This window comes from Hirundo rustica, chromosome 1 (assembly GCF_015227805.2).
Source record: "Hirundo rustica isolate bHirRus1 chromosome 1, bHirRus1.pri.v3, whole genome shotgun sequence".
Classification (NCBI taxonomy): Eukaryota; Metazoa; Chordata; class Aves; order Passeriformes; family Hirundinidae; genus Hirundo; species Hirundo rustica.
The window spans coordinates 71,660,840-71,680,163 of NC_053450.1; the positions used below are offsets into that span (position 1 = coordinate 71,660,840).

At 53.4% G+C, this 19,324-nt stretch overlaps 1 protein-coding gene across 2 annotated transcripts; it reads right to left on the reverse strand.

Moving 5' to 3' along the window:
- Window positions 1-2,531: 2,531 nt before the first annotated feature.
- On the reverse strand, window positions 2,532-15,468 carry LOC120757592 (myosin-7). Of its 2 annotated transcripts, none has more exons than XM_040075032.1 (39): window positions 15,268-15,468; window positions 14,699-14,842; window positions 14,128-14,284; window positions 13,993-14,020; window positions 13,651-13,762; window positions 13,205-13,297; window positions 13,024-13,087; window positions 12,722-12,820; window positions 12,530-12,633; window positions 12,312-12,450; window positions 12,109-12,227; window positions 11,856-12,005; window positions 11,510-11,680; window positions 11,076-11,385; window positions 10,925-10,992; window positions 10,703-10,790; window positions 10,469-10,586; window positions 10,257-10,380; window positions 9,930-10,066; window positions 9,721-9,847; window positions 9,479-9,607; window positions 9,166-9,408; window positions 8,636-8,812; window positions 8,374-8,519; window positions 8,191-8,281; window positions 7,187-7,576; window positions 6,971-7,097; window positions 6,752-6,870; window positions 6,251-6,447; window positions 5,860-6,043; window positions 5,459-5,624; window positions 5,256-5,380; window positions 4,865-5,173; window positions 4,513-4,716; window positions 4,184-4,309; window positions 3,806-4,081; window positions 3,256-3,351; window positions 2,719-2,853; window positions 2,532-2,630 (listed from the first exon to the last, which is right to left on the reverse strand). In XM_040075032.1, the coding sequence occupies exons 1-39, from the start codon at window positions 15,466-15,468 to the stop codon at window positions 2,610-2,612; spliced, it is 5,814 nt and encodes a 1,937-aa protein (XP_039930966.1). In that variant the 3' UTR covers window positions 2,532-2,609. The 2 variants fall into 2 exon arrangements, with proteins under 2 accessions (XP_039930966.1, XP_039930977.1); XM_040075043.1 differs by having other exon boundaries at window positions 2,610-2,627.
- Between the last annotated feature and the right edge of the window lie 3,856 nt (window positions 15,469-19,324).

Below are 19,324 nucleotides of genomic sequence, written 5' to 3' on the forward strand. Positions count from 1 at the left end.
GCCCCACATGCAGACCCTCACAGCAGAGTATGGATCCCCTGTAGTGATGTGCAGACCCTATTGCAACACACCCTATAGCAGCATAGCCGCACCCCCCCCCCCCCCCCCGAAGCACCCGTCCCCACGGTGCCCCACAGCGTCACCCTCACCTGGAGTCTGTGGATCTAGCAGGTAAGATGAAGGGAGCTGAAAGGACATGCGGAGGGTGAGTAGGGCTACACCCCATGCCCCTTACAAACCATCTTTGCCCCATAGACCCCTTTATGTCCCATAGATCACTTTGCCACACAGACCCCATATGCCTCATAGCCCTGCTTGTGCCACATAGGCCCCCTGGGTGCCCCACAGACCATCAGTGTCCCCTAGATAGCTGTGCCCCCATAGATCTCTTTCCCCCACAGTTCCCCTCAGTGCTTCTTAGGTCCTCTGTGCCTCATAACCCCATGTGTACCCCACAGGTCCCTACACCCCAGAGAACCCCTATGTGACCCATAGGCCCCCTTTGCCCCATATCCCCCACAGATTCCTCTGCCCCATATATCCCCATATGCCCTCTAACCCTCCTGTGCACGCCACAGTCCCCCATATCCTCCTTCAGCCCTTCATATCCACATCCTACATTCCCACTATGTCCCCACCCTCTCCCTCTCTGCCCCACGCCGGCACCTATGCCAGCCCTGCAGCCTCAAGGCCTTTATAGATCATCATGGGATGGGGAGGGGAGGAGCATTCCTGGGGAGGGGGTGGCTGATAAGGGAGAAGGAGGGGGGGACCTCCCCCCCGCTTCACCAGCCACAAGGTGGCATCTCTCCAATGACCCTGGCATCCAGGACCCACATATTCATCCCACAGGATGGGGCAGAGCTATAGGGGTAAGCAAGGGCTGTCCAGACCCCTTGTAGGGTGGGCTGTGGGGTGGGCTAGGGGCCCTGGTTGCCTGGGTCTCTTGTGTAGGAGGTGTCCGTGGAGCCCAGACGTCTGGATCCCTTGTGTGTGGGGGCAGGGGGAAACGAGGGAGCCCAGGCACCAGGGTCCCTTGTGTGTGCGGGCGATTTATGGGGACCAGGGTGCTTTAGTGGCGCTTGTGATGATTCTGTGGGTCTCAGATGCCTGGGTTTCTTGTGTGGTGGGGGATCTATGGAGCCCAGATGTCTGGGTTCTTTGTGCAAGGAGGGGATCATAGAGGCTAGGACTCCGGGGATCCTTGTGAAGGGGGTGCCTATGGGGCCTGGATGCCTGGGTCCCTGGCCAATGTCCTGTCACCCGTGGGGTGGTGACAGCTCTACCCTGCCAGGTCTATATTGGGACACGGCTGGACAGCGAAGGGGAGATTGTTATCTCCTCCCCCCAGTGAGGCGCCGTGGGGCCAGCAGGGTTCTGGGGGGAGGGGGTGGGGGGGGGGGGTCTGGCAGCAGTCCCTGAACACCGTGTCCACTTTGTCATCAAGAAGGTGACAAGTGTTCCCACGAGGTGACACATTCCTGCGGGAGGGGAGGTCCCCACCTCCCCATTGAGCCCCATAGACCCCCCTCTCCTGCCCCACAGACCATCTCCTCTGCCCCACGCAGCCCTTATAGAGCCCTATAACTGCTCCACAGAGCCACAGAGAATCTCCACAAATCTCCATAGAGTCTCTTTAGAGCCCCATAGTCTCTGCATATGGCCCTATAGAGACATTACCCCACCCTTCCTTGGCCCGAGTTTGGCGGGGGAGGGGAGTCACCCAGACGCCGGGGTCCTCTGGGGTCCATCATGCGGCGCCGCCACGACCGGGAGGGATGGGGCGACAGATGGATGGGGGAAGGGAGGGTGAGAGGGGAAGCGGGGAGGGACAGGCAGGAGACAGAGGGACAGTGGGACATAGAGAACATGCAGGGACCTGGGGGACGTGGAGGAGGTAGAAGGACTATGGGAGATGGAGGACACAGGGCTGGTGGGCCAAGAGGTGGTGGGGTGATGAATGGAAAGTCCAGAACAATGGAGGGACATGGGACAGAATGTCAGTAGGACGTGGGGAGCTGTGGGACATGGTGTGCACTGGCATGGAGCCTGGGTGGTTAGGGGACCACTGAGGCCAGGACAGAAGGACCCCAGCACCTGAAGCAGGAGAAGGTGCAGCCTCAGGAACCAAGACATATCCAAGGGGTCCACTCAGGCTTTGCCTCATATGTGGGGGCCCTAGATGCTGTCCCCCACCTCTAAGGGGCCCCTCCTGCCCCACCCCCACATCTTCCCCCAGACCTGTCTCTCCCCCCACATGGATCTAGGTTGGTGTGGAGCAGGTTGAGGTTACAGAGCACCATGGAGCAGATAGAGATACACTGTGTGGCAGCTCAAGGTTGAGCTCATGGTTCATATCACATTGCACTAGGGGTCTGGTTCCATCATGCTGTGGGCACACTGTGCTGCACACTGGTTGGTTGTCTTGTGTGGGCTACAGACACCTTGTGGGTGCCATGCCATGGGGAAACCCCACCCTCCCCACACAAACACAGCCCCACAAAAACTGCTGCTGCTCAATGCTTTTTATTGGATGACCAAGGTTAGGGGGCTGGGAGTGGGGGTGGGCCACTTGGAGGTCCAGGGGATATTGTTGGGGGTCCAAAGCTTCACTCTTCGTTGAGTCCCTTCTGATGGAGAATGAGAAAAAGGGACTGTGAGCATGAGGAAGTTGTGGGGCAGACATGGGGCAGCTGTAGGGCAAGGGGAAAGTCCCACCTTGGCTCCAATGTCGCGGCTCTTGGCCCGCAGCTTGTTGACCTGGGACTCGGCGATGTCAGCACGCTCCTCTGCCTCATCCAGCTCGTGCTGTGCCTTGCGGAACTTGGCCAGGTTGGAGTTGGCCTGTTCCTCCTGAGGGGGCAGGGACACCAGTGAGGCTCCCACACAGCTCTGTCTGCCCTCCTGCTACCCTGCCAGCTGTCCCCCCATCCTATTTTCTTATTGCTCCATCGGGACCCACCTGTCCTTCCAGACATCCCATCTTCCAGCCACCCAACCATCTACTCAACATTCCATCCATCCAACATTCCATCCATCCATCCATCCACCCATCCACCCTTCCCACCACCGTCTCTGCATCCCACCACTCACTCATTTTCCCTACTTTCTCTTGACCAACTCTCCTCACCCCTTGACACCCCACTCCTTGACCACCCCAAGGTCCCCTGCTACTCCCCACATCCTCTCCCACATCCCAATCCCACACTGTCCCCTCCTGAGGGGTAGTCCCACAGATGTCCCCCCAGTGCTCACCGCCTCCTCTGCCTGTCGTTTGTAGGCCTTGACCTTCATTTGGAGCTTGTCCACGAGGTCCTGAAGCCGGACCAGGTTCTTGCGGTCCTCTTCTGTCTGTGGGGTAAAACACGTGGGTCAGAACATGACCCTACCTGTGCTTTGAATCACCACCAGAGCAGCGAGGTCAGGAGACAGTTAATTATGTTCTTGGGACAGTTAATTATGTTCTTGGAGCTTCTGTAGGTAGCCTCAGCTGTGGGGCAGAAAGTGGGTTGTCTCACAGTTTGAAGGTATCTTCTGCTCCTGATGAGGTCCCACTTGTGGTTCTGGATCATGCAAAGACCCCATGGATGCTGGGACACTGAGAGGTGGCCTGGGTGGCTCATGACCCAGACGGTATTCTGGATCTCACTTAAGTATCAGACATACATGCAGTAGGTGGTCTAGTTTACCTGTGTCTCTCTGGCCAGCAGGTCAGCTGTGTTCTAAGTCATGTAGAGCATGAGATATGAGGCCCTGGGGCCACAGGGAGAGTGGTTGACCTCCACCACCACCTCAGATAACCCACCTGGTAACTGAGTTCCTTGACACGACGCTCAGACTTGCGGAGACCCTTGACACTCTCAGCATGGCGCTTCTGTTCTGCCTCCAGCTCATTCTCCAGCTCCCGCACACGAGCCTCCAGCTTCTGCAGCTGCTTCTTACCCCCTTTGAGGGCCAACTGCTCGGCCTCATCCAACCTCATCTGCAGGTCCTTGATGGTCTGCTCCATGTTCTTCTTCATCCGCTCCAAGTGGGCGCTGGTATCCTGCTCCTTCTTCAGCTCCTCTGCCATCATGGCCGCCTGCCCAAGCAGAAAAGCAAGCAGAGAAGGAGGACCAAAGCATGCTTACCATCACCTTCCAGTGGAAGGTGTGCTAGATGTTGGTCCCACCATGGCACTCACATCAGTGATGGCTTTCTTGGCCTTCTCCTCAGCATTCCTGCACTCCTGGATGGCCTCTTCCACCTCTGTCTGCAGCTGGGAGATGTCAGCCTCCATCTTCTTCTTCTGGTTGATGAGGCTGGTGTTCTGGAGGTAGAGGAGAGGATCTCAGGAGATATCTGTTGAACTGCTGACACATCCTTTTTTAACCCCCCAGTACCTAATGCCCCCCTACTCCCTGCCAACTCTGTAGGCTTAAAGGATCTGTAAATCTTGACGACTCAACCCATTAGAAGCCTACACCCCTACATGGAGGTGACTCCTCTCACTGAAGGTATGCGAGGTCTCACCTGTGAGTGGAGAAGCTGGACCCTCTCGCTGGCCTCAATGAGCTCCTGTTCAGCCAACTTGCGGGCTCTCTCAGTCTGTTCCACCACTGCCCGCAGTTCCTCAAGCTCTGACTGGAGGAGGTTGTTCCTCCTCTCCACGATGGCAATATTCTCCTTCAGGTCCTCATTGACCCGTACCATGTCATCGAGCTGCAGTTGGGTGTCCTACAAGGCAGCATGGGGGAAGACGGTGAATGGGGATAGTGAGGAAGTGGCTCAAGGTGGAGAAGTGGCTCTATCTTTCTTCCGAAGCTTTCGGTAGTGGGACCTACTACATCTCAATATGCTTAGGGGATAGAGATCTGATGGATACCTTGAGGTAGCCCTGCAATGTCTTGACTTGCTTCTGAGCCTCAGCAGCCACACGGTTGGCATGGCTGAGCTGAATCTCCATCTCATTGAGGTCACCCTCCATCTTCTTCTTCAGCCTCAGGGCCTCGTTGCGGCTCCGGGTCTCAGCATCCAGAGATGTCTGCAGTGAGTCCACCACCCGCAGGTGGTTGCGCTTGGCCTGCTCCATCTCCTCATCCTTCTCAGCCAGCTTGCGCTCATAGTCTGCCTTGACCTGGTTGAACTCCAGTTGGGCCCTCAGGATCTTTCCCTCCTCGTGCTCCAGAGAGGCCTGGTGGAGACAGAGAGAAATTAGAAGACCACAGAGTAGACTAGAACAAATTAGGGCCTCATGGGGATGTGATTTGGCTCACCTCAGCCTCCTCCAGTGCAGCTTGGAGCTCCAGTTTCTCGGCATCCAGCTGCTTCCGGACCTTCTCCAGTTCATGGATGGTCTTGTGGCTGCTACCCAGCTGCTCCGTCAGGTCCGAGATCTCCTCTGCCCAGATGATAACCCATCAGATTTGGTGGAAAATGGTGGAGGACAAGGTGGGCAGGGGGAGTATCATGGTCTCACCTTGGAGGTTCTTGTTTTCCCTCTTTAAAGTCTCTAAGTGATCAAGCGACTCCTCATAGGCATTTTTCAGCTTGAAGAGCTCTGTGCTGAGGGACCTGGCCTCTTTCTGTGATGCTTCCAGCTCCACCTGTGACTCTTCAAACTTCTGCTTCCACTCAGACAAAATCTATGAGGAAAACATCTGCTCAGCTGCTGGTTTGCCCATGAAGAACCCTCTTTCCATCTTCCTTCTCCTTTCCCTAATACTCTTCTGAAAGGGAATTGAAACTCTGCTAAAACATGGCCCTTGAAAGTTGTTCAGCTTTCTTCTGGACTTCTCCTGCCTGCTTTTGATTCATGGGACCCACATCTCTCTACCCCATTCCCACTCTTCTCCTTCCACCATTTCTTCATCCTCCCACCTTGTCAAAGTTTCTCTGCTTCTTGTCCAATGCAGCAGCTGCTGCATTTGACCGCTCCAGGTCTGCCATGAGATCTTCAATCTCATTTTGCAACCGATGCTTGGTCTTCTCCAGGGAGGAACACTTGGCATTGACCGCCTCCACTGCTTCCTCAGCCTCCTGCAGCCGCTGGGCCAGCTTCTTCCTGCCGTGGGAGAAAACCTGGCTGTGGTGACCCATGGACCAAGTGGGTCAACTCAAACCTTCTTCCACCCACTGGTTATCTCAGGCTCTGCTCCGGATCTCCTCTACCATCTCCAGATTCCTATACAGTCTCTGGATCCTTGTACTGTGGAAGAGTCTCCACTCTGCCCTGCCCTATAGAAGCTTCCTTCATGGAGAGATTACTCACTTGGCCTCCTCCAGCTCCTCAGTGCGCTGGATGGCATCTGTCTCATACTTGGTCCTCCACTGTGCCACCTCAGAGTTGGCCTTGGAGAGTGAGCGCTGGAGCTCGGCCTTGGCCTCTGTCTCCTCCTCATACTGCTCCCTCAGAAGGTCACAGTCATGCCGAGCTGACTGGAGGGCATGGGCCAGTGCATTCTTGGCCTGCGAGAGGAGAGAGTTATGTGGTGAGGAGAAGTTGGGTCCATATCAACTTGAGCTATATTGGCATTCTCCAACTCCATCAACCTAGTTACCAACCAACCAAACAACCCACCCAACCTAACCCAACCCAACCCAACCCAAACCTCACCTCCTTATAACCCACCAGCGCTACTGAACTGAGGACCCTCAATTCCTTTTCTCCTACTGTGAAGGCAAGCTCATGATGTACCTCTCAATCCCAATCAACTGCATCCTTGACACAGGAGATGTCTTTCTGCCCCACTAACCCCCAGTAAAGCCCTACCTTGACTTCTTCCTCTAGCTGCCTCTTGAGGTCCTCCAGCTGTTGTGTGTAGGTGAGTTTCCCTCGTGTCATCTGGTTGATGAAGGCTTCCTTCTCCTCCAGCTGCCTGGAGAGCTCACCTGTTGGGTGAAATGGTGGATAATCACTTCCAAGACACCCCAAAGCCACCCCACTGGGCAAGAATTAGGCAATTGGGTTAGGGAAGAGCAAGCCCCTCACCATTTTCCGTCTGCAGCTTGGCTCGTTGAGTGGTGAGGTCATTGACCATGCGTTGAGCCTCTTCGGACTTCGTTCGGTGCTCATTCATTTGATCTTCCATGGTGCGGCACATCTTCTCCAGGTTGGCCTAAAAACAGGAAGGACAAGAAGATGAAAGGGAGCATTGAAAGGGTAGTGCAAGTGTTGTCCCTTCATGGCTGGAGACGTATTTCCTACCTTGGCCTTTATCAGTTGCTCCATGTTGGACCCAACATCATCCAGCTCCAGCTTGAGCTCACTCTTCTCCTTCTCCAGTTTCTGCTTGACACGCTGTAAGTTGTCAATCTGCTCGCTGAGCTCGGCCACGCTGTCAGCATGCTTCTTGCGCAGCGCAGCGGCTGTAGCCTCGTGCTGCAGCGTGGCCTCCTCCAGATCCCGCCGCATCTTCTGGAACTCTGCCTCCCGCTTCTTGTTGAGCTCAATCTGCACTGAAGTGGCACCACCTGCCTCCTCCAGCCGCTCGCTGATCTCCTCCAGCTCCCGGGACAGGTCTGAGCGCAGCTTCTCCACCTTGGCTCTGCCTGTGCGCTCTGCCTCCAGCTCTTCCTCCAGCTCCTCAATCCGTGCCTGTGCTCCGGGGATGAACATGTTTTCAGCAGATTTGGTTTCATCCAACTCCTCTTTTCAGCTCATCCCAGACAGCTGTAGACCCTTCACCTCAATCAGTCTCAATCCCATCCAGTTCTCTTCAACCTAGTCAAGATCTGAGCTCTCCAGATCAACCTGGCCTTATTTGAAGACACTCAATCTTCTCAAATTACTTTGAGATTCTTCAACTTAACTGGTCTTGAGGGCATTCAGCTCAACGTGTCCTAGAGCTAACTGGGTAACAGACAACTCAGCACAAACTTCTCTAAGGACATTGGAATGAATGTGATTCAACCCAGATGGTCTGCTTAGTTCAGATGATTCTACCCAAGATGCTTTCCCTACTTTGAGTACTCCAAACCCATTGGTTCAGCTCAACCCACATGAAAGCCAACCTGTCCAGGAATCCATGAGTAATTTCAAGGCAATATATAACAGAGAGGTTCTGTCGAGGTTCTAAGGGACATGTCATGGGCTTCTGACCTCAGGTGGGTGGCACACTGGTTTACGTCCTTCTCAAAAATGTATGGAGAAGATAATGGGGAAGACTCGTCCCTACTTTTGCTTGATACCCAAGCTGAAGCCCACCTCACCTGAAGCTCTTTGAGCTTCTTCTGGAGCTGGGCTGCAACTGCTTGCTCATCCTCGATTCTGGCATTGAGGGCATTGAGCTCAAAGTCTTTCCTAGGTGTGGAGAGAAGCACCAGTAAGTCATTCTCCCAAGTGCTCAGCAGAGTTGTCATAGGTAAAGGACAAGTGAGTCTGCAGGCCCTTACTTTTTCAGCCTCTCATCCAATTGCTGTTTGTCATTCTCCAGGTCCATGATATTCTCCTGAGCCAGCTTCAAATCACCTTCCAGCTTCCTTTTGGCCCGTTCCAGGTCCATCCGGATCTTCTTCTCCTGCTCCAGTGAACTCTCCAGCTGCAAGTGAGGAAGAGACACACCCATCAGCCCCTGCAAACACACACTCCAGAAGGACTTCCAGACCCCAAGGGGACAGGCTATGTGCCCATCACAGGATTGCAACCAACACTCACATCATCCACTTGCTGTTCCAGCTTGACTTTGGCCTTTGTCAAGGTATTGACCTTGTCTTCCTCTGCCTGCAGGTCATCCAGGGCTTGCTGGTGAGATTCTTGCAGGGCCTTCTTCTCCTTTGTTAGCTTGACAATGATCTCATCTAGCCCAGCCATCTCCTCTGTGAGGTTCTTGACCTGCAGGAGGAGAAATATCCGGCCTCCAGCTTGGTACCAGAGGTAGGAAAAGAGACAGGATGTTGTTCTTGCTCTTGGTGAAGCTGGGTCTAAGTCAGGAGGTGTAGGAAAACACTACCAGCCTTGATTCTTGGTCATGCCAGCCAACCAGCCCTGGATCATCACAACCCAACCCAAGCAGTTTTGGGTCTTCATGACCCAACTCATCCAGCCTTGAATTTGTCAGGCCAAACAGCCTTGATTCTTGGCAGCCCAACCCAACCAACCTTAGCTCTTCACCAGACTCTGTTCACTTTGGCTTAAGTCAGTTCAGTTCCCCAGAGTTTGAGGTCAAGACCTCTCCCGACACTCACCTTGTTCTCAGTGGCATGTTTCTCCTTTTCCACCTTGGCCAATGACAACTCCAGGTCATCAATGTCCTTCTTCAGCTCTGAGCATTCATCCTCCAGCTTCCTCTTCTTTGCTGTCAACTCAGCATTCATCTCCTCCTCATCCTCCATCCGCTCAGTCATCTCCTTCACCTTGGCCTCCAGCTGGATCTTGTTCTTGATCAGCTGGTCACAGCGCTCCTCAGCATCAGCCAGATTGTCTTGCTCCTAGAAGGGATAAGCTTGGTTTGAGGTGAATGAAAAAGGAGCGCAAGGCCGGGACATCTAGGTCACTCACAGCCTGAACTTGGAGCTGAAGGTCATTCTTCTCCTGCAGCATGGAGACCATCTTCTCCTCCAGCTCCTTTCGCCGGGCTTCTGACTTCTCTAAGGCCTCCTTCAGCCGCCCAAACTCTTCTTTCATGTTCTGTGAGAGGCACAAAGGTGCCATGTAAATTTCATTTCTTCCTTTGTGTCCCCACATACCACTTTCTCTCTCCATCCACCCACCCACCTTCCCTACCCATGGTCTTGTCCTACCTGCATCTCTTTCTCTGTCTCAGCACTCTTCAACAAGGGCTTGATCTTGAAGTAGAGCTTCATCCAAGGCCAGTTCTTTACCCCCATGAAGGCCCTAATGTTCCACTGGATCACCAGCAATGAGTCCCTGGAGAAGCCACATCAAGATGTAGGTCACGAGGGGCTTCCACTCAACATGGATGCAACACCATCTCCATCTCACCACCTACCTGCGCTCTAGGATCTTCTTGAACTCCTGACGGGACAGGAAACCACGGACTTGGGCCTGCAAGCGGGTCATGATCCGGGCCAGGCGCTCATCCCTCATCTCCTCCAGCAGCCCTAGCAGGCCAGCCTTGAAAAAGACCTTTAAGGAGAGATGAAGTTAAGTGCTGCTGGGATTTGAAGGCGTGGTGGAGGGATGGTAGTGATGTGGATGGAGGGAGCTCAGATGGGCAGGTGGGCAAGTGCATGATGGGACCATAGAGTCCATCTGGTCCCACCATGAAAACCTTGTGGTTGGTGGGACCACCAGAACTGAGACCAAGTGACCTCACCTTGGTGTGTCCAAATTTGTACTGGTTGTGGTCTATATCAAGGGATCCCAGGAGCTTCTCAGCACCCTTGCGGCTGTCAATGAACTGCCCCTCAGGGATGGCGGCAGGGTTCAGGATGCGGTACCTGGTGACCAGAGGGGACAGGAAAACTCTGAAATCAGCTCCAATGGGGTTGTCCACCACTCCGACCCCATTTTCTCCTCTGTGCCTACCTTTGGCGGAAGTCCCCATAGAGGATGCGATTGGGGAAGCCCTTGCGGCAGATGCGGATGCCCTCTAGGACCCCATTGCAGCGGAGCTGGTGCATTACCAGGGGGTTGTTCATCACACCTGGTGGGTCATCAAGACTGGTGAGTCAAGGCCTGCCCCACAGCACTGCTCCCCACCATCAACTTTGGCTAGGGCCCAGCACTGTCCTCTGGATCAACCCTCAGGGACTGGCTCACCAGGAGACTTGGTCTCATTGGGGATGATACAACGGACAAAATGAGGGTGGGTGGACCGCAGGTTGGTCATCAACTTGTTGAGATTCTCCTGAAGGATGGAGAAGAAGAAGATGATGAAGGGAATGAAGACACCCCCCAGCCTGTCCCACCAAGGGTCATCCCTTGTCCTAGGACATGTTTTCCATGCCTACTGTGGTCCACCAAGATCCCTTGTACTCTCACCCGATGCAGGGCAGAAACAGTTTGGAAGGAGGAACCTTTCTTCTTAGCTCCTTTCCCCTTTTCCACGGCTGTTGGAGAAGAAGAAAGGATGAGATAGGACAGGGACAGGATGGGAAAAACCCCAGATGCTGAGGAAGGGGGTTCCTCTTACGTGCATCAGCCCCAGCATAGTTGGCAAAGAGGTTGGCCAAGAGCTTCAGGGCTGATTTCTGGTAGAGCCCCACCACTGTCTCATTGAGAGGGTCCTTGTTCTTCTGCAGCCACCCAATGATGTTGTAGTCCACTGTGCCAGCATAGTGGACAAGGGCAAAATGGGCCTCTTGCTTCCCCTTGATGTTTCGTGGCTTCCCAAAGTTGGCCGACTTGCCCAGGTGATTATCAAAGAGCTTTGCCTTGAAGGTCATGTCAGTGGCCTTGGGAAACATGCACTCCTCCTCCAGGATGGACATAATCCCCATGGGCTAGGAAGAAAAGACCTTGTTGTCTACAGTGAACACCAAGTACAACCCAGCTGGCCAACTTCGGGGTTCCTGCCAAACTGCAGGGCTCTTCCCCAGCCTCATGTGGCCCTGAGGGAGGTGGTACCTTCTCAATGAGATCGATGCAGGCTTGGAGGTCCATGCCAAAGTCAATGAACTCCCACTCAATGCCCTCCTTCTTGTATTCCTCTTGCTCCAGCACGAACATGTGGTGGTTGAAAAACTGCTGCAGCTTCTCATTGGTGAAGTTGATGCAGAGCTGCTCGAAGCTGTTGAACTGGGGAAGGAGAGAGGAGATGTCCAAGGGGGTCAACAGAACAACTAATATGTTCAGTGGGATCAACCTGAGCCCCAACTGGGTCAACACAAATGAAAACAAGGTCATCTGGCCATCCAGTAGAATTAACTCTACACCCAATGGGTCCAACACAACACAGTCAACCAGGGCTTACATCAAAGATTTCAAAACCAGCAATGTCCAGCACACCAATGAAGTACTGTCGTGGCTGCTTGGTCTCCAGTGAATTGTTGATCCTAGTCACCATCCAGTTGAACATCTTCTCATACACGGCTTTGGCTAAGGCTCCAACAGCATAAATCACCTGGAAAAGGGACGCCCCACCAGTGAGAGAAGCCTCTTGACATCCTCCTTGCTGGAGATGGCACCATGTCAGCCCAAGGACATTTTGGGGATGTCCTACTCACCTGCTGAACATTCTGCCCCTTGGTGACATACTCATTGCCCACCTTGACCCGAGGGTGGCACAACCCCTTGAGAAGATCTGCTGAGTTCAGCCCCATTAGGTAAGCTGACTTGTCTGCCTCTGAGGATGAAGAAGAGAAAATATGAACCTGGAAGGACCATGGAGTTCATCTCATTTTCCACCTCAACCTTGGCTGGAACCAACCTTCTGTGCCATCTGGTTCTGCCTGCTCTTCCCGTTGTTTCTGTTTGAACTTCATGTTGCCGAAGTGCATGATGGCTCCTGTCAGCTTATAGATGGAGTTCTTCTCCTCTGGGGTGAAGCCCAGGACATCGAAGGCACTCTGTGGGGCAAAAATGTGATCAAGATCTTCTCCAGCTCACAGAGATACATACGCACTGCCTGATGGCCTCCCATCTCACATCTGTGGCCAGGAGCTCCTCTGCATCATCAATGGATGGAACTGTGGTCTCTCCTTGGGAGATGAAGGCATAGTCATACGGGTTATTGGTTACCAGCATCATGTCTAAAAAGAGAAAAAGAGGTTGGGATAGGCAGGTCCCAAAAGGGGTGCGGGATCAGGTATTTGCCAGTAGGTTGGGAACATGGCTCACCCAATAGCTCTGGCTTCTTATTGGAGAGGATCTGGTAGTAAATGTGGTAGTTTCTTTCAGCCTTCAGCTGGAAGATGACACGGGATTTCTCCAGGAGGTCTGGGGTGGGGATGAAGAGAAGATGGGTAGAAGTTGGGATGAGGAGATAGAGTTAGACGGATGAACGGAGGGAGGCTTGAGAATGTGAAAGGGTAGATGGATGGCGGTATGAGGAGAAGGATGGACAGATGGATGGAGAGATAAATGGAGGGACAGTGGACAACAAAATGTCCTCTCATGGAGCCCTCCCTCAACCTACTCACAGGTCTCAATGTCAGCTGATGCCAACTTCCCAGTAGCCCCAAAATGGATCCGAATGAACTTCCCCTGGAAGAATAGTAGAAGGAGGTGGAGGTGGCCACCTTCTCCCAGAACACCCCAACCCACAGACCATGGACTCCACCCCATAGACTCTTCTTCACAGACTACCCCCCCAACACTCACAAATCGGGATGAATTGTCATTCCGGACAGTTTTGGCATTCCCGAAGGCTTCCAAGGCAGGGTTGGCCTGGATGATCTGGTCCTCCAGGGTGCCCTGGATGGAATGGAACAGTGTCAGGGGATTCTCGCAGTAAGAGGCAGGGAATGTAGGGTGTGAGGTTTAAATGGATGGATGGGAGAACACAGCAGTCCATGAAGGTTTGCATGGGTGGTCGAATTGATGGACAGGGATGTGGGTAGATCCCATGGGTGGATGGAGGGATGGTTAGTTGGTTGGATGGGGATGGGACAGATGAATGGAAGCTTGTATAGATGGCTCATTGGTTGGTTAGTTGGTTGGATGATTAGTTGGATTTTTGGGTGTTCAGTTGGGTAACTGTTTGGGTGGTTGATTGTGTCATTAGTTGGACAGACCCCAGGGTGTCATCCCCCACCCACTACCCTCACCTTGCCTGGGGCCCCTGCCTCCTTCTTGCCACGGTCACCGATAGCAGCAATGACAGCAAAGTACTGGATGACCCTCTTGGTGTTTACTGTCTTCCCCGCCCCGGATTCTCCGCTGAAGGTAGTCAAGGGAGAGAAATGGTTGGATACTGGTGCTGCAGTGCTGGGGGTGGGGACTCACTGGGGAGGGAGGGATAATGGATCGCCACAGACAAGTCCATGTAGTGATAAAGGGTTGGCCAGTGGGCATGACTTCAAGGGGGAAGGGGAGGGGCTATGTGCCAGGTGTGGGGGGTCTTAGCTGTGAGCAGGACTAAGACAGTGTTTACAGATGAGATCACTCACGTGATGAGGATCGACTGGTTCTCCCGATCTGGTGGGATAAGGAGAAGAAACATGAAGTTCTGAAGCCTACTTTGGCTCTGCCCCACATCTCCTGCTCCCCAAAAAGGAGCAGGGAATATGGTTATGGGTCTCTACCTGTCAACATGTTCTGGTAGGCATTGTCAGAGATGGAGAAGATGTGGGGTGGAGCTTCACTCCGCTTCTTTCCCCGGTAGGCAGCCACCACCTCGGCATTGTAGACGGGCAACCACTTATAGGGGTTGACAGTCACACAGAAGAGCCCTGAGTAGGTCTGGAGAAAGGAGTGGGTGAGTCAGTCAGGAGGTGCCCCCCCCACCAAGTGGGTCCAAGGGGTATGCACAAGTGACCTCTTGTGTCTAGGCGACATCTTGGGTTTAGGTGACCCCTATGGTCTGGAGATGGGACATCTTGGGTGTAGGGGACCAAAGAGATCTGGAGAGAGAATGTCCCAGTTCTGGGTGGCCCATGTGCTCTGGAGGAGGGACATCCTAGTTTTGAGTGGCCCAAAGGGTCTGGGATATCTTGGATCTGGGTGGCTCAAGAGGTGTGAAGAAGGATCATCCCAGTTATGGGTGGACCATGAGATCTGGAGAAGGGACATCTTACATCTATATGGCCCAAGAGATCTACAAGGGTGTCCGAGTTCTGCATGGGGTCTGAAGAACCTCATGGGCTCCCAACTCACATAGATCATCCAAGATGCGTAGCGGTCCTTGAGGTTGTAGAGGACGGCGGGCTCATGGAGGAAAGTCAGCATGGCCATGTCCTCAATCTTGTCGAACTTAGGGGGGTTCTGCTGCATGATCTGGTCCTCCTTGACTGTCACTGTCTGCTCAAGGTAAAGAGGATCCCATGGAGCAGGAACACAGGGCAACGAGTTGCCCCAATTGTTCCCTCTCAAAGGGCTGGGAGCTGAGCATCTGGGTGTTCCCTTGAGAGCCAGAGGAGGTCCAGGAGTCCCTCAAGTGATAGAGAAGGTGTTTTGGGGAATGGGTGTCCCTGGGGTAATAGAGGTTGGATGGGGTCTAGCTGTCCAATGGGTTCTGGGAAAGGTGGATCAGGGTGTAGGTATTTCCTGGGTTCTAGAGAAGATGCTGTGGAATCTGAGCATCCAGTGGGTGCTGCAGAAGGCATTCTGGGGTCTAAATGTTTCTTGGGTTCTAGAGAAGGTGGGTTGGGTTCTTTGTGTCCCATGTGGAATAGAGTTGCTATTTTGAGGTTCTGGTGTCCCAGGTGCGGCTGGGGTCCCCCCACCTTGCCATGTTCGGTCTCAGCAGTGATCTTGGAGCCCTCACGGCTGATAATGGTGGCCTTGACATATTCCTCCTTTTCATCAGGGACGAAGATGTCCTTCTTCAGGTCAAAGGGGCGGGTCTGGGCAGCCAACCGTTCCTTCTCTGACTTGCGGAGATAGGGGGCGGCCTCCCCAAATTCAGCCATCTCCACGTCAGGCATGGTGGTGCTGGACAGGGCTGGAAGGGGTAGGAGGGATCAAACTCTCCAAGTGCTGCCAGTTCCTCCCAGCTGACCCCACTGCAGCTCTTTTCTTGGTGAACCCATAATTCCCTGTTCTTCTCCACATCTTCTCCTCCTGGTCAACCCAACTCCTTCATTCCTCCCCACTGCCCCCAGTTCCTCTCCAATGCTCCCACTCCTCCGAGCTGGCCCATCCCAAGTCCATTCTCAGTGCTTCCATCATCTACAGTTCCCTCCCACTGCTTCCACTTCCTCTCCAGCGCTCCCAGTCAGCCCCAACCAAAGTGATCTCATCTTCTCCCATTCTTCTCCAGTGCTCCCAGTTCCCTTCCAGTGCTCCTAGCTCCTGCCAGTTGTCCTCATCTCCATCCCAAATTCCTTCTTAGAAGTCCAAGTGCCCTCCCCAGTGCTCCTTGTTCCTTGCATTGCTTCACACTGCCTGCCCTTTATCCCACCCCAGCGCCTCCCAGTACTCCCCAGTACTCCTGCACAACTCCCAGTCCTTCCCAGTTCCCCTGCAGACCCTCCCAGTATCATCCCAGACCCTCCCAGCCACCCCCAGCCTCCCCAGACACCCCTCCGTTCTTTCCACTACTCAGCCCCACCTCTCTCTGTGGTTTCCGAGTCAGGGGATGACAGTGCAAACTCAGGGCAGTTCTGGTCCTGCTCCGGGACACAACAGCACCACCCCCCCCCGCCCCAATGTATGTCCCAGTCTGTCCCAGTATATCCTCATATGTCCAATTACATCCCAGCATCCCAGCCCCCCCAGCACCTCTCCAGTACACCACCACACAGATATACACACACACACAGAGTACTGCTCAGTAAGTCTCAGTATCCCCCTAGGACTTATCCAGTACCCTCCTTCCTCCCCCAGTATCACTCCAGTCCCTCCCAGTTACCGCATAAAACCTCCCAGCATCATCCCAGTCCCACCCTGTTTCCCCACACATGCTCCCAGTATCATCCCAGTCTCCCGCAAAGACCCTCCCAGTTCCTTCCTAGATCCTCCCAGTCCCTCCCAGTCCCTCCCAGTTCCCCTATAGACCCTCCCAGTATAATCCCAGTCCCTCCCAGTTCCCCCATAGACCCTCCCAGTTCTCCTATAGACCCTCCCAGTCCCTCCCAGTTCACCCACAGACCCTCCCAGTTCCCTCCCAGTTCCTCCCTGTTCTTTCCCTTTCAGTTGCCCCCAGTTCCCCCATAACCCCCTCCCAGACCCTCACAGTGCTCCGAGTGCCCCTTGCCCCACCTGCCCCTGCGTCTGCAGGCTCTGGCTGGGGGACCCCCCCTTATATACCCCCTCCCCCCTGCAGCTGCGTCACCAGGAAGGAGGGGGGGGGCATGGACAGATGGGTGACCTCAAGGCCACCTTACTGCCCTGTAGGGACACGGTGACCCCTATGGATCTACAGTACACTCCCCAAATCCCTAGGGCCCTCCCTCTGCTCCGCAGTCCTACAGGACTTTCACTGCCCCATAGGGTGCAGTGACCCCTATGGACCTATAAAGCTCCACTGGCCCCATGGGACCCCCATATCTCATACCCACAAGAATCCTATAGCTCCCCCCTACTTCATAGGACCTATTTCCAGCTCTATAGGGCACCCCCAGCCCCATAGGACACCACTCCAGCCCTATAGGACATGCATAGAACCCTTCTCAGCCCCACAGTGTTCCCATTACTTCCTTTCCATAGGATCCCTGTAAGTGTGGGTCCTCCCAGACATCCCTCCCCAGTCCCATGGTCCTATAGGACCCACATCCAGTCCCATAGGACCTCTAAATATTTCCCTATAGGGCCCTCATAGTTTCCCCCCTTCAGGCCACAGGCCACTCCTGGGCCTACAGATCTTCCATACAACCCACTGCTGGCCTCATAGAATCCCTATAGGGCTCCCCTAGACCCACAGGACTCCCCACACCCACAGGATGCCCCACTCTCAGCCCCTATAGGGGCCCCCTCTAACTCCCCTTTCCTTCCACCCCCCCCAGTTTATTACGGGATAGATGAGGCAAGCCAAAAAACTCGTCTGGATGCCTGGGTCCCCCTGGGATGGGGGAGGGGACAGACAGACAAAGGACAGGTGTGACCCCCCCTTGCTTCCCCCTCCAAGGGAGCTCAGGCATCTGTGCCCCTCCTCCCATCCCTTTGTTCCCTCTCCCTCCCCCCACAATGGGATATTTTTGGGACATCCCCCCCCACAACCCCTGACATCCGATCAGCTTGTGACGCCAGTGGGGCTGTGGGGCACCTTCACCTCTTAACCATATATGGGGCTGGCCCTACAGGTTCCCCTTCCCCCCCTCAATCCCCATAGCTCACCTAAGAATAGACAGGGGCACCCTGGTATTCAGGCCCCATCCATCCTATGAGATGCCCTATAGAGGACCAGGTGTCTGAATTTCACCTAATTTTCCTGATTCTCCCCAAAGTTTCCTGATTTTCCCCCCAATTTCCTTGGTTTTCCCCTGATTTTCCTAAATGCCCCCCAGTTTGCCACCAATTTCCTTGGTTCCCCCTGCTTTCCCTATATTTCCATCAATTTGCCCAGAATTTCCTTGGTGTCCCCTTATTTTCCCAAATTTTCCAGATTTTTCCCTAAATGTCCTTATTTTTGTCTGCAATTTGCCCCAAAATTCCTTGTTTTCCCCTTGATTTTCCCAAATTATGGCAAAATTTAGTTTTCCACAATTTCCCCCTAATGCCCTCACTTTGCTATTTTTGCCTCAATTTCCCCTAATTTTCCTATTCTGACCTTTTACACCTAAATTTCCTCGTATTTTCCCTGAATTTTTCCTATCTCCCTCAATTTGCCTCACTTCCATCAAGTTTTTATTCTCCCTACCCTTCCCTAAATTTCCATACGTTTTCCCTGATTCCCCTAAGGTATCTCATTTTCCCCACATTTCCCCACATTTCCCCAAATTTTCCTCAATTCCCTCTAATTTTCCAAAAATTTTACCAATTTCTCCTAATTTTCCCTGAATATAGCCCTAATTTCCCCTAACTGAAATTTATTCCCCCTCATTCCATCCTACTTTGCCCCAATCTTCCCTAATTTCCCCCCATTTCTCTGAATTTCCCCTCAATTTTTTCACAATTTCCACAATTTTCTCAATTTCACCCTAACTGCCCCTGACTTTCCCCAACATTTTCATAACTTATCTTGTTTTCTCCATATTGTACCTAATTTGTCCAACACTTTATTGGATATGGGGGGAAACATAGCAACAAGGATGAGGAAAGGGCTCAAGTACTTAATGCCTCCTCAGCTCCAGTCTTTAATAGTGAGAGCACTTGTCCTCAGCGTACCCAGGACCCTGAACTGGATGACTGTTGACTTTTAACTCTCTTAACTTTTCTTCCGCAAGACAAGAAAAAGGGAGCAATAGAGGCATGGGAAGGGAGTTCCTATAGAAAACAGCCATGGAAACCAGAGGTGGTTAGCTTTTTCTTTTAAAAGCAGTCTCCATAAACCAAGGTCTGTACCAATCAGACATTTCCCTCCCAGACATTCCCTCCCTGAAATGCATTCCTGGTCCTGCACAAGCTCCTCATCCTCCCAGGACAGGTGAGGTTGGCTACTGCCTCTCCCTTGGCTGAACAGCACTTGACTTGAATTTCATTCTGACTGACAGAGCTGGAGCTTTCCTTGACTTTAGTTTTGGCAATTCAGCCTTTTGTGTCTCTCCAGACAAAACCTCTCTGGGCTTCCAACCCCCTCCTGCCCCCATCCACTCTCTAATGACAGGGCTTCCTTTCCTGGTGCTTCCTCAATGCCAAGAGCAGTCTCATCTCTTCCATTCGGCTATTTGTGTTCCCTGATCA